Source organism: Triturus cristatus, chromosome 8 (assembly GCF_964204655.1).
Source record: "Triturus cristatus chromosome 8, aTriCri1.1, whole genome shotgun sequence".
NCBI lineage: Eukaryota > Metazoa > Chordata > Amphibia > Caudata > Salamandridae > Triturus > Triturus cristatus.
The window spans coordinates 251,336,764-251,352,246 of NC_140591.1; the positions used below are offsets into that span (position 1 = coordinate 251,336,764).

At 42.3% G+C, this 15,483-nt stretch overlaps 1 protein-coding gene across 1 annotated transcript in view; it reads right to left on the reverse strand.

Moving 5' to 3' along the window:
* Nucleotides 1-5,191: 5,191 nt before the first annotated feature.
* LOC146801935 (collagenase 3-like) overlaps nucleotides 5,192-15,483 on the reverse strand; it is a 31,288-nt gene continuing 20,996 nt past the window's right edge. The window contains exon 6 of the mRNA XM_085624073.1: nucleotides 5,192-7,846. Within this exon, the coding sequence (XP_085480199.1) occupies nucleotides 7,749-7,846 (98 nt within the window). The 3' untranslated portion in view covers nucleotides 5,192-7,748. The remainder of the gene's footprint in view (nucleotides 7,847-15,483) is intronic.

A 15,483-nucleotide genomic window follows, 5' to 3' on the forward strand; every position in this document is an offset into this window, starting at 1 on the left:
CGAGACCTAGGCATGCACACCTGTTCAGCCCAGGATACCCTCGCGGGTGATAGAGAACTTTACAAATACACATAACTAGGTTTAAACATTTCACAATGTTTTTAACTGTGAATTATATCACAAATGCTTTGAGAAGGATGTAAATATACGTGCTCTTTCCTCATGTCCACAGGCTTACTGCTCAACTCAGAATAGCAGATTTATATTTACTGCATGCAACTTCAGAGTCCGGTAAATGGAAATGTGTTTCTGCATGCAATTTTTACCTAGAGCAAATTTACTGAATGGTATTTCTGTAAAAGAAAAAATAGCATACAGAAAAAAAGATGGAGCGAAATTAACACATAATTCCATGTAGAAAGTTTGCCCTGCCTGACTCATAATCAGGACCAAAAACAACAGGTGATGGACCGAATGCAGAAGAATGTCATACATTCATCCCAGTACAGGGATCTGGGCCTAAATCCATCGTTTTTTTGCTCACCATGCCATTCCAGTTTGAACCCAGCCAATGGCATGGAGAGCACGGGACCCACGTCTGGGCATACCTGTCCCACTCGGGGTGACAATTGCAGAAACAACAGTTGATGGACAGGATGCAGAACAATGTCATACATTCCCTCCGGTACACCAATCTAGGCCTAAATCCACCGTTGTTTTGCTCACCATGCCCTTCCAGTTTGAACCCAGCCATATGCAAATCAGTCTTGACCCTGTGCTTCATGGGAACAGTCCAGCCCGAACTGCCAAGCCAGGTCCTCCCTGGACTGGAAACAAGCATCCTAGGACCGGTTTCGGGGTTTCATCCCTCTTTAGCCAGGATAGCTTGCTTCCAGTGGCATGGAGAGCAAGGGACCCACGTCTGGGCAACCCGACCCACTCGGGGTGATAAATATTCAGGACCTACGTGTCTCAATGGATGTTTCATGCTATCTCTTTGCTATTGTTTTAATAAAACAGTGTTATATAACTGCTGGTTTTTTGTAAGGTGTTTGTACAACAAATATGCTTTTACTGTATTTGTCATCTTCACTATTAATCTGGTGGTATAAAACTTTCTTGGTTCAATTAAAGTATATGGAGGCGCAAGACGATTTTAGACTTCATGTCACGTTGTTTGGAAAAGGGGATATGAAATGGGTGTTTCTCTTTAATAACTATTCACTAGGGAATGTAAAAAATGCTTTGTAAAGTGAACTGCAGCCACAAACCATTGATTGGACACCAGCATCTGAAAGGTGGTGTATTGATTCACAAAGCAGAAGTTGTCCATGGGGGATATTTTCCACTATGTGAATATGGGGCATACGGTTAGGGCATCACTACATCTCATGTGATACCTTGCATGAGATATAGTGAGAATATAATTACCATTCTTAACTCCAATTGTACCTAAATCCCAAAGTAAGCTTAGCTGAAGCTAAGACTAATATTTCATACTTACATTGCGATGTAGTGGTAGCCGATGTAGTGGCTGAGATATTGTTGGTCGCTATTTTTCACCATGGTAAAGTGACATACAACCACTGCATGAGTCCACCAATGTTCTTCGCATCATGCTAATTATTTTCTGGTTCTATCCCTTGTCCCAATAAGGCACATTTCTGAATGCATTCCCAGTCTTCTTGGTAGGATTCACAAAGAGAATCCTGCCTTACTAATAATAATTGGCATATTAAAGTATGTGGTATTGTGCAGTAGATGAGTGCATCGGTTGCATCGTAAACTAACTCATAGTTCACAGACCCGGCATTCTGAAAAAAAAGCAACTGTTTTGTGACCTGTGCCTTGGTACCTCTGTTCTGTGTTGTGATACGTTTACAATACAGTAGTTGCTCTTTCTTATAAGTATAATATTTGGTCAAAAAAATGATGAATAATAATTTAGGTGATATATTTACAACAAATGCCATAAAATAATAAAACGATTCCCATTATAATTTGGTTGAGGATCACTCTTTTACCATAGGTGTGAAAAAGAAGGCCAATAAAGCATGAAGTGACAGCACTCTTGGCAATTTGTATCTAAATCATAGAAAACAGTCATTGGCAATGCCAATATGTCTGGCTTGTTATTTATGTTATATTTCTCTCTTCATCTGTAAGTTTTTATGAAGCACTACCAACCATGAGTAGTCAACTGAGAATGCTGTGGGAGGGAAGGGTCGTAAAAAGGCATAGGGGCCCACAGCAATCAACACTGATCAATGTAAAATGTAGCACATGAGAGTAAAAAGTCTACAATAGTGGGAAAGCTTTAAGGTAATGGTCTATATTTTGAACCAGTCTGATGTGATTGACTGGTGTGGTAATTTTTAGATGTCCTTTGTTTTGTTTGGCTGTTTGAAAACATTGTTGAAGAGAAGGGTCTTGTGTTACATTCATATTAACCCCTTGAGTGCCCATGACGAGATGGTCTCGTCATGGGCCGCGGTTGCGCTGTGCCCATGACGAGACTATCTCGTCATGAGCCCCGCCCGCTAATGAAACGCCCGGCACAGGGCGTGGAAAGGGCGGGGCACTCAAGGGGTTAAATTGCATAAAACATTTCAATTGTAATAGATACACACATGAGCTTACATTTAGATAGAAATAATGAAATGTAATTGCAAGACTTTCCAATGGAATAGAAAGCAAATTAGGTTGCTTTTGTTTAAACTACGTATTACTAAAGAAAGCATTTGTTTAGTTTAAATCATGAGGTTATACAGTACGCTAAAGTTAGTAAAGTGAGAAAGAGAGGAGTCGAAGAATGTCAGTAGTAATAGAAATGTGTTAGCAATTTTTGTAGTGTTTTTTAAATAAAATGTAAAGTGGTTATATGGTCGAAGTTACCAGAAATGTAATTTCATGTAATTTCATGTAATTTCATGTAATTGTCAATGTTTAGAGGTATTCTGTGGGTGTTGTGAGAGTGCTAATATTTATAGTTTTATGCAGCATCAAGGGTTTTGTGAGTATTTGTAAAGCATTATAGGTGGTGCCTCTAAGTTTGTAAGATGTTGCATGAATGTTAGTTATGTTATAGCGAAAAAGGCTCAGTTGTGCAATGCACATGATTAATAACTGTAGTTTGTGTTAGCTTAATCACAGGGTTTAACAACTTCTTGGATATAATCATTGCAAAACACTATTTTCAAATGTAATAGTAAAATGTTTTTAATGTTTTTTTTCTTTAATGTTGTTAAATTTAACATAAATGTAAATTACTCTTTTTCACACAACCTCCACCTGAGGGCAGGACTAGGGTATACGCACTGATGCGTAGAGGTTGGTTAGATATGGTATGCTAGTTATTATTGGTATTGTACATTAGGTATGATAAGTGTGGTAAGTAGGTAGAGATGGCAAGTTAGGTATAGTATACTACGTTAGGTATGGTAGGTTTGGGGGTAGGTACAGTAGTTGAGGATTGGTAGGTACTTATGCTAAGTAGGTAGCTAGATATGGTAGGTATGGTAGGTGGATATGGTTGATAGTTAACTATGGTAGGTTAGACAGGTATATAGGTATGGTATGTTCGGGACAGCTCAGCAAATTATGGGTAGGTAGTTAGGTATGGTAGGCATAGAAGGTATGGGAGGCATGGTAGGTAGATAGCTTTATTAGATATGAATGCAGGTTGGCTATGTTAGGTGTTGTAGTTTAGGTATCTGTGGTAGGTATGTACGGTAGGTATGGTAGGGTAGGTAAGGTAGGCAGGCAAGGTAGGTTGGTTTAGTAGCTAGGAAAGGTATATATGGTAGGTGGTATGGTATGTAGGTAAGTTTGGTAGTTGGGTATAGTGGGTTAGGTATGGTTGGGACTGTAAGTATATATGGTAAGTATGGTAGGTAGGTATGAGAGATTAAATACATTATGTTAGGTATGATAGATTAAGTGTTGGTCAGCAGATATGATGGTAGGCACACTTAGGGGCTGATTACGACGGCGGGCGGATCACCACTGCCAGCCCGGCGGTGGTGATTCGCCCGCCATCGTAACCTGATTTACCCACCGCCAGAGTACAATCGCGGTGGGTAACACAGCGGATGGAAAGTCCGGCCACCGCTTTTCCGCCGGTCAACAATCGTTACGATTGCCGGCCGGGCATAGCTGGGACACATATATGGTGGCGGTGCCTAACTGGCACCGCCATCCATATTATGATGTGTGGCATTTAAGGCCTTTCCATGGCGGCGATGCAGCCATGGAAAGGCTGGCAGGGATTTGTTTTGGGGGACCGTTGCGGGCCCCCTGGGGGGTCGGGGGGCTGCACTTGGGGGTACCTATGGTACCCCCCTACATTGTCATGCACAAGGTGGCAGGCACCGCGCGGTGCCTGCCACGTTGTGCATGGCAATGCACACCATGGCATTTAACTATTACGGCGGGTGCTGCAACCAGCAGCACCCGCCGCAATGTTAAAATGCCTGATGCGACTGCCGTGGTGGCAGTCGCATCATAATTGGGGTGGCGGGACCGCCACATGGCAGGCGGGAGGTCCTGTTACGGCTAGGGTGGTGGGCGGACTTAAGTCCGCCCGCCATCCAAATCACCCCCTTAGGAGTATGGTAAGGAGGTTATGCATTGGAATTTTTGTAAGGTGCATTAGAACTGGTAGGTGGTATTTGAGTGGCCACATAGGTATGGTGAATAGGTATTTTAGGTCAGTAGGGTAGATATGGTAGGTAGGGTAGTTTAGATAGGGCAAGTTGGGTCTGCTACCTTGGTATGGTAGATAGGTGTAGTAGAGAGGTATAGTAGGGTATGTTTGGTAGGTAGCTATGGTGTGCATGCTAGGTAGATATGGTCAGTTATGTAAGGTAGGCAGGTAATGTAGGTATGCTAGATGGGTACTGTAATTAATGTGGGCAGGTATGGTATGCAAATATGTAGGTTTAGTAGGTTAGTTATATGAGGGTAGGTATGGTAGGTTAGGTATGATATGGTGTGGTAGGTCATGTGGATATATTGTAGGGTTAATTGATAGTGGTTAAAACGTTCTGGAATTGTAATAAATAATGTTATGAAAATACAGCTGTATATACGGTATACTATTGCAAGTCTGCCCTGACAAAAAAACCTAAAATAAGGCATGCATTCACACCACTTTGTCATTCCTGGCATTGATGAGCTTGATTACAATAAAACACTGCAGTTTTAATAAATACCCTATGAAAACACAAGAGCACAGGAAATACCTCTTTTATTTTGTGTTCTATTTTTACAGTGTGGTTCTTCTTTAATCAAAACGGTAGTATTGTTGCATCTTTAAGAAAGCCTGCATATGTGCATGTCTTTATTTGTGAACAGATAAAGTTGTGAATCCAACAGTGTGCTATCGAGACAGCAAAGAAAAACACCAATATGCAGAGGTAGTTAATGAAGAGAACTTCATGACAGGCTAAAGCATCTAAATAGTATCACTTAACAAAAAAAACTATAAATAATTAAATTGTTCACTTGGTAGCAAAGAAAATACATCAAAGAACAAACACTTAGTATTAATTAGAAGCTACGTGCCATGTCACATCTGTAACTTGATAAGAAATTGATGCCCCATCAACAAAACCTAATAGGACAGTTTAACCATCTCCGAAATGTGTTAGCCTTGATGGACAAGCCTTCCAAGCAATGAGAAAGCATGAAGAAGCCATGAAAGCCAATGGTTGAAGGGGGCTGACCTAAAGCCCACTTTCTCTCTAAACGTTTTGCTTTTGTACCAGTCTGAAGAACTGATCACATGAGGTCTTCCAGACAGCTAAAGCTGCCAGCAGTATTACCTAAACACTGCCACGGCTCAGTGAAATGTATACAAGCAAATCAAAGCATTGTTTTCATTCATTTGCAAAGAAACTTTATGCACTGTTTCTTTTCATAATAAATAAGGCTGTCCCAACAATACCCTACTATCCAGATGTTGGACACAAACAGCTAGAATCACAAAACGTCTGATTAATTGCAAAGTGGCTTGAGACCTCGATAAGGCACTGGCACATGCGAAAAGTGACCATGATTCTGAAAGTAACATGCAACTTGCATGCATATGGAAAGAAGTGGGTGTAAAATGTGCATGTCTGAAACATAATCATATTCACATTTGCCAAACGGTAATGACCTAGGAATGGTCAAGGAAAAAGTATGTAAATTATGTAAATATCCACAAGATGCAAATCCAATAATGATATTTTGTACGCCTGCATTTTACAAATTCAACTACAAATGTTGCACTGACGGTTACAGCCAGAACATTTTGGAGATACAATGTCATTAATTTACCATCCTAAAGGTCCAAGATGACCTTTGATTATGCACAGCACAGAGCTCCACAGCAGGTCCTCAAATCCTTTGGACCTGGTCGGGGAACTGAAGTCACAAGTTCAGGAACAAAGTCCAAGGCAATTAGGAGGAGGAGCAACCTCTTCCAGAGCTCGACGGGTGATTGCAGGAAGGCTTCTTGAAGCAGGCACAGGGGCTCCGTCTTCGCGTATGGTTCCAAGCAGGTTGTAGGTGGGCCAGGCACGGGTGTTTGTAAAATGAAGCTAGAATGTAATTGGTGGTGGAAGGCGGACAGTCTCTCAAAGACCCTTCCACAGCCACGTTCACCTGTGATGACGTTCCTGCAGATAGTGGCACCAAATTCATCCCATTGTCCTAGGTAAGCTAAACTCCAAGCTGGTAGGAGACACTTTAGCAGCTAAGGAGCTCTCCTGTACCTCCCACTCCACCGTTCTGCAACCCTTTCTGCACAGTGCAACTTAATGGGGTTTTAGCCCCACAACGTCAGAATGTCATTGGGGCGGTTAGGTTAGTGTGCCTGTCATGGATGCCTCTCAAAATGATCCGAATGTGAGCACGTCCACTCATTTGCAACTCCCCTCCCCTTTCATATAATTTTCCTCTACTTTTTCATCCCTTTCTAGCCCCTAAATAAAACATTCATGCTCATTCATCTTAGCTCCTGATACAATCCCTTGTCTCATTCTGTGTTTCTAGGCACTGTACTAACAGGCCATGGGTCTGTGCGTTGAGGAGCCGTTTGACGCATCTAACGATGACACCTTTCAGGTAACAGTGTAGACAAGTATTCCTTCCCTTTTCCAAGAAAGTCAGGAGCAGTGCAGCTATAAATCATTGTTTTGAGGTACTTGGGGCCTGAGTCCAAAACAAAGTAGCATCTTGAAAAATTACCATTATCTTTGTAGTAAACATCTGCTCATTTTGGAATTCACAGAAAATTGTACGAATGATTCTGGAAACCTGCAACCGTTGCCGATTCCTAGCAGTAATTTTTTAATTGTTCCCATACAATAGCATATTCATATATGTAATTGTATCAAGATTGTGTGTGCAGGTGTACATGCATTTGCACCTGCTAAGGTTGTTGCTAAGCAGCAAAGCTTTTTTTTTTTTTATCTCTGGGAATAATTTCCTTCCCCTGCTATCCCAAAAATGATAGGTTCTCCCCTTAATTTCCACAACTGTTGTTTTGCCACTGCTGTTACTTTATAGCAGTGAATACCCAGATTCAGCTGCCTTATCACTTCATTTCGGCCTCCCTCACTCACCTGTGCTGTTTATCACTCATTCAGTATTGAAAAACGTGAAAAAGTCCATCCTATGGCCCTGTCTAAAAGACAATGCACCTCTAAGCCTATTTAAGACTAGAATTGTGCACTATTAGCGGGCATGCTGTGGATAACATGAGGTGAGGTGAGGAATGAACTGTGGTCTGAAACAAGTTGCCTGTCTTCAAACATAACTTTTCATCGATGTAAATCTGTTACTGCATCAATTGGCAATCCTGGTTCACATCTCACCGGCTCTGTCTGAGGCGTGCACCCAACACTTGGATTCTTTGCTCCTACAACAAACAAACAAAAAATAGGCAATGAGACACTCCAGTTTAACACTCTAAAATTCTCACACATGTATATGACAGGCAAATCTTAGCTTTCTAATATATACTACATGTAATGATGAGTCATCTGAATCAAAAAGTTCACTCTGATGTTTCGATGAAGGTGTTACATCTTCATTTGGAAGTTTATGTTTATTTAATTTTTTGTGTTTTTCTTTGTAATATACATAATATTCCTTGGTTTCCTGTGGATGTCATTGAGTGGTGGCCAGGCACGGCCGTCACAGGTAAAAGCGGTGGGGTGGGGCGGGGTGGGGTGGAGGGGGAAGTCGACAGATGATGGGATAGGTGAAATTATATAAAATAATAAATAAAACCACTTTCCTTGCGCTCGCCGCATCTCTGACTTGGCGATGCAGCGAGTGCAAGGAAAGTGGTTTTATTTATTTAATTTTACATATCCCGTCGTCTGTCGACTCTTCCATACCCCACCCTGCCCCACAGCCCAGGGTGACCAACGGTCCGTAAATTTCACAGACCGCCCGTTATTTGGGCCCCTTGTCCGTTGTCTGTGAGACATTCTTTCACGGACACCCTTTGTCCGTAATTTTAGACATTGAAGCAAGCTGTCCCCCTGCAAATGACCTGGGAGTTCTCTAACTTTCACTGCACGGGGCCAGCTCGCGCTTCTGCTGTGAATTCAATGGCCTGTAGCAGCCCCTCCCCAAACTGGCACAGATTGCTATTAGCCAATTATCACTCTGTATGTTGGCTTAATTATCACATACAAAATGATAATGGGCCCCTCTGTGCAGTGACAGGATAACCTCAAAGGGTACATGAACACCCTCCCTCCTCATACCAAGTGTCAGACTCTCAAGACTGTATTATGCTCCACAACATCAGCAACAACTTTGCTGATACCTGGAAGAGACAGAAATGAAAGTGAGGCACAAAAACAGATGCTTAGTATCCGTTATCCATTTACACTCTGACCACACAACAGCAGTTCAAATAAGCACTAGCAAGATGTCTGAACTAGCCTCCCTAATGGTGCAACTTGGGCATCTCAGCAGATCTGATAAGTGAAGGGCACCGTGGCACTTGATATCAGCAGTGCCAAAAATCACACTGTAAAATGTTGCAGTGCAAAGGTGCATTTTAGCAACATCAATGCAACAACATAGAAATTGCAGCAGTGGCCTAAAAAACAACAACATTGAGTACAAAAACTGCAGCTTTGTAACATCCCGTCCAATAAGTGATTGAACTGGAGGTTGATCTCAGTCGGTGGAGTTAGCAGAGTGGAGAGGGTGAGGTGGGACTCAAGCTGCTTCCATCAGTCATATGAAATACCACAACAATACCTGCACAGCTGCTCAAAGCTGCATGCATACAGATAAAACTGTGAAGTCCACGATTATCGCAACTTAATATGAACTTATTTTGACTTGTACTTATGTTGGTTGTCTATTTACATACGTATATACTATTGAGCGACCTCCTCTGATGTGTCTTTAAAACTTACCTTTTGTCTCGAATTTGTGTCCCGATTTTTGACCTGTCCTGAATTTATGTCCTGAATTTGGACCCTTTGTCCTGAATTTTTACACTCACCGTCCTGAATTTGTACTCATGCCAGTTGGTCACCCTACCAAAGCCCCATCACTCTAACCTGTGCCGGCTGCGCCTGGTGGTGGCACTCTACTGAGGAGGACAGGCATTCCTTTTTCTTTGTGAGTGTTCTTCTAAAACCCAGTCTCATGCCGTATATATGATTCTAACCCTCAAAAAGTGATGGGAGGAATGCTTGCAAATAGTCTAACAACTGACAATTGCTCAGGTACGCATTCCAATCCATTGGGTTTTTGCCCTGCATGCCACCTCAGATTAGATTCCCCCATATGCAAATCAGCCTTGGTTCTGCTCCAACAGATGCAGACATCTAGAACTGCCAAGCCCGGTCTCTCTGAACCCTAACACACGCATCCAAAGGCCGGTTTCAGATTTTGTGGGCCTCATCAGTCAGGTGCAGCTTGGTTCTAGTTACACAGTGAACACAGGCTCTCGTGTGGGTATACTCATGGCCACTTAAACCATGACATCAAGCACACAAAAAGTGATTGATGGAATGTTCGCAAATAGTTTAACCACTGGCATCTGTCATCATTGGTCAGTTGATTATCTAGTTTAGCAGAGAGAAGGTTATTGCACTGTGATCCCTATAATATAAATACCTTCCTCAGTTATCTTGTGTTTGCCTCTTTCCCCCGAAAGTGGGGAGTGCAAATTATTAGTAGCTTGTACTATGGAAGCGTGCATATACCCTCAAATATCTTCCCTGACAAGTGACATCCACATGCTGGTTAATGTTTGGGATTTACATTACTATAGGGTTAGCAAACTAAATGTCAGGCATTATTATTAAATAATTGGCTGCTACCTAAGTTAGAGTTATTGTACTGAAGGTGAGCTACATGGTAATGTCCATTGTGCAGGTCATTATTGCAGTTAGAGCATCCTAGTTGGGCCTTGGTGAGCTATCTGCAGCACACAAAAGAATGCTCTGGCTTTTCTCTACCCATCGCCCTCCATCTGAAAGATCTAATTTTCACAAAATTGAAACTTAATCAGCAGCTTTGTCTACCATGAACTCTACTCCTGATCAAACTGTCTTTCTCTGATAGGGGATTGTGCAGAATGAAGGAGGAAACCAAAGTTCTCATCACTGAAGCCACAAGAGGGTCAAAATGTCCCTTCCACCATCTGTTCCTCCTCCTCCTCCTCTTCCTCAAGGAGTGTCTGTGATTGAGTGAGGGTAGCAGCCATGTGCATCAGTGTGTTATTGCTGAAGATAAAGAGTGGCAGCAAATGTTGGTTGTGCTCACCTTCTGCTGCAACTATTGACTGGGTAGCATCGACACTGTGGAAGAGGGAACTTATGCATGGAGAAGGCTGAAATCTCCTCAACCTATGCAAGAGTTCCTACAATGCAGGCACTTATTAACAGCTGGGGAGAAGATGTAGCCTTACGGCTAGAGAGGTCGACCTTGAAGCTGGGTAACCGGGTTTGAGTCTCGGCAACGACGCTCAACATCCTGTGATTCTGGACAAATCACTCACTCTCCCCGTGCCTACCAAAAATGAATGTGTCCTCATGTAACGAAACTGGTGCTCATGTAATCGCTCTGATACTTGATGTCTTGAGTCTAGTTTGCGCTATATAAAAAAAACAGCTGGTGCATACATTGCAATGCAATCAGAATGTGCTGCATTCTACTAATCGTACCAGGCTCTGGAATTAAAAGCTCAACATTGCCAGCTTCCATGTATCACACAGTGATTTCCAGTGATCAGGTGTACTGATGCTTCAAAATAGTTGCAAGCATCTTCATTCAAATTATTTTTTTCTTGTTGTTCGACCTATAGTCAACTTTTTTAAAACCTAATAATGTATTTCTTTTTCGCTGCTCTGCTTCGATATTTGTTCAGCACAAGACTATCCTCCTACACTTCAGAGCCCAGATTTACGTAACTGTCACACAATGCAACGCATCACCCAAAGTTGCTGCTCTGCGTTACATGACAGGGAGAGAGCATGAGAGCATCATATCTACAGAGATATGGCACCCTCCTCCTCTCTTCCTAGCACCGGCGCATACTCAGGCAGCCATCCACTCTGCACATACCTTTGCACCAAGGTGCAAGGGTGTTTACATGTGTCTGGCATAGACTTTGTACTGGAAGGGCGTCCTTTCAGTACAAAATACTAAGCCTAGACAGGCTGTAAAACTTTCACCACTCTGTATGTGTGCTGTACAGTGCAACAAACAAAGCAAAGTCGGAAAATAAAGGAGAAATAAAAGTATTTCTCCTTTTTACACCTGCTTTCAAGTGGTGTTATTTTTGGTGCAAAACTCTGTCTATTGTTGTTAGTAGATAAGGTTTTGCATCGAAACCCATAGGTGGTTGCACAGGAACTTCAATGTACCACCAATGGGATGCCCCCTTCACAGAGAGGAGCGCAAAGCAGCGTTACGTTGGTTTGTTAATCCCAACAAATGATTTTGTGTCAGGTCTGCATTAAAAAAGTAATGCAACCCCCATCCTAAAACCTTTGTAAATCTTGGCACCTCTTTGAAAAGGAACTTCGAACATTCTTTATATCTTTAACCTTTCAGAACTTTACAAAGTCTGGGCTGAGTTCGCAGCGGAACTCAATGAAGTTAAAAAAAAAACTCTGGCTCACTACGCGGAACTCCGCAAGCGATGGAGTGCGTTAGATAAATGCTATTTGCTATGATTTTCAGTGCCAGGTGCTTGTCCGCACTGTGCAAGCATCACGAACGGCACCATGCAGAGGGCAAGCGGGTGTTGCTTCCTTTCTGCCGCTCAAGTAGATTTTTACTCGAGCTGCAGCTTTCTCAACACAAATGGACAGTTTCTCAATGCGAGCAGGTGCGAGCATACGCGACCACTCGCAATGAGAAATCTGACCGCCCGCGTTGAGAAATCTCCGCGGGAGGTTGATTTTCCACTCTTGCACTCACCAACTTGATGTTGACGATCGTGAATGAGGAAATATCTCGCCGGGAGGGTGGCAATGCAGTTGCAATTTGGAAGGGGTCCCCAGGGGACCCCTTCCACTTTGTGACTGTCTCTAAAAAAAACATTTAAGGGCAGGCAGTGGTCCCAGGGACCACAACCTAACCTTAAAAAATTTAACAAAAACGTTTAATTTATTTTTTTAAATGCATCCCGTTTTCTTTTAAGGAAAACGGACTGCATTTTAAAAAAAAACTGCTTTATTTAAAATCAGTCCCAGACATGGTGGTCTGCTTAGCCCAGCAGGCCACCATATCTGGGAGGGCCTGTCATTCCCAATGGACTCGCAAATTGCGAGAGGCTCATTAATATTAATGAGCCTCGCAATTTGCGACCCTAGTGGGAATCGCAAACAGAGTTAAACACACTGTTGTTTATGGCAAATTGCACCGCGCAAATTGCGACTCGCAAAAGAGTCGCAATTTGCAAGGCGCAATTTTGTTGGTTGTACGTCTGGCCCTAAATGTCAGTGCCTTAGATAGAGTGGACTATGTCTGCTCCATTTGAAGGAAATAGGAATAATTGAAGAGGTAAATTCATGGTTTTCCTCTTTAACGCAACAATGCTCTCAATCTGTGGCATTACTACCATGATGCTTTCAAGCCAATGCTTTAAAGCCCATGCTATTGAGTGTGGTGCCCCTCAGGTCTCCTCCCTATCAGCAATGCCTTTCAATGTCTATATGTAGAGCCAGTTGATGAGGTCTTAGAGCTCTTTATTATTTTCATGTAGAAAGAACAATTGATAGATGGACTGCTGAACAATGTCAAACATTCAGCTCCAGTACATAGAACTGGGCCTAAATCCATCGTTTTTTTGCTCATCACGCCATACCAGTTTCGACCCGGCCATATGCAAATCATTCTTGACCCTTTTCCCCATGGTGAAAGCCCGGCCTGATTGGCCAGGCCATGTCCTCCCAGAACTGGAAACAAGAATCCTGGGACTGGTTTTGGGAGTATCACTCCTCATCGGCCAGACTAGCTTGACTCCAGTGGAATGGTGAGCACGAGTCCCACGTATGGGCATACACGTCCCACTCGGGATGACAAATGCGAAAAGAACAATTGATGGGCAGAGTGCTAAACAATGTCAAACATTCAGCCCCAGTACAGAGATCTAGACCTAAATCCATATTTTTTTTGCTCACCATGCCTTTCCAGTTATTGACCCAGCCATATGCAAATCAGTCTTGAACCTGCTCCCCAAGGGAACAGTTCCTATACTGCCAGGCCAGATCCTACCCGGACAAAACACAAGCATCCAATTTTGTAACTTGGTTAAGTTTTAAGTAAATGTTAGAGGCTTATACCTCTAGATCAATAATAGCCATGATAAGAAAGATTTTATGTGGATGGAAATGCTGCAGTTTGGTGTTGCTTAACATTTTGAAGCTCCAGTCTTTAAGAATTCCACTTTTTTGTCGATGCGAACCAAAGCCATCAATAAATTGTAACAGAACTACAATCTAGAATTTAGAGATGTAATTTTGTGCATGTTTTTATTTACCTATTTTCACATTATGGTGATGCTGAATAGCCTTTGTGAAATGTAAGTGATTATCTGCATAAAGTCACATCTTAAAATTGCCCAAAAATTAGCTTTCCTTTATTTCTATGTTGTATGTAGTCTAGAACTATTTTAGCAAAAAAAACATGTTTATTACTCATGGTGTGGTATCCCTACCAACCTAATTAACACAATCTGGTCAGGTCATAATACAGTTCAATCACAAGCTCTGTTTAAAACCTATGATCTAAGGCTCGAGAAGTAAGCAGTTCTCCAAAGAAATGTGTTAATTGTAATGGTACCAAATAACATTAAACTTAAGAAAGAAACCAAATAAATTCAGAAAAATTTGGGAAAAATGTAAGGAGCAAAATAACACAAACATTTTCTAAAATTAATTAGGAGAAACGGAGATCTGGATTTGTATGGATTTTGAACAACAAACACCAAAAAAGAGCAGAGTGCCTATCAAGATCAATGTTCATGGTAGACAAGGACCTACCCACACTTTCAAGCCTGGTGCAATTAGTGGGTCTCACCAGTCAGAATTTACTTTGGGATTGGTGAGTGTTCCTAAAAGTTGGCAGATTTTGTGGACACCCCAGGATGTTTCACAATTCTGATTAATTCTTCACCTCGCCTCTATCCCAATTTCTAATTCAGACGTAGTCATTTCTTTGATTCCCATCTTTCTTCAGTGGAGCAAAGCAAGATGCTATAGCAACAAGGGCTTCACAGGTTCAGATACTCTTCTTAGACAGTGCTGTGGAGGCCACAAATGTTGGATACAAAAGCTCCAATCAGGACAAGCAGGATAGCTATATTCAGCTAGGTCGTACTTTCCTTAAGGAGCTTAGGCACCTTGTCCTGGTCCTCCAAAAGTGTATGGAAAGTCATCATAGTCTACAGCCTCTGGGTCATCAGGGCAGGCTTCCGGGCACTAGGAATCTCCCTAGCAAGGATTCTCACAAGGTCCAGGCTAGTCTACTCACAAAAGCCAACTACATTTTCTTCAAAGGATGGATTTCTTTCTGCTCCCTTTTTTTCCACTATCAGCCCTAGTTGCAAGTGAAAATCAGGGTTGTTTCATGGTTCTTCCCAGCAATTCAGGTAGGCTTGCCCCTTCCTTTATATGGTTAACCAGGGCCAGGAATGTTCTGAGGAGGTGGTGGTGAGGTGCCATTCATATCCTGGACACTAGCCAGTGTTCAAAGAATCCTCTAGGACCAGCCTATTCCTGGTTGAATTCTTACCAAACTCAACCCCTTTTCAGACCTATCTCTTTCACGTTACTGTAAACCTTCCACCAGTCCCTCTTTTAAGATAACACCGGTTAGACTGCCCTCTCAAAAGCTCTGAGTCTTCTCCCAGATCCAGTCATATGAAAATGATGCAACCCACCTTCCCCTTTGCACAGCTCCCCCTGCTCCTGTGGGCAATGACAAATGTCTGGGACACTTATGTAGTTGAAAAGACTTCTGTCACTTTTCCTCAGATTTGGCGTTTTCATGTGTAAGAGAAAGCTA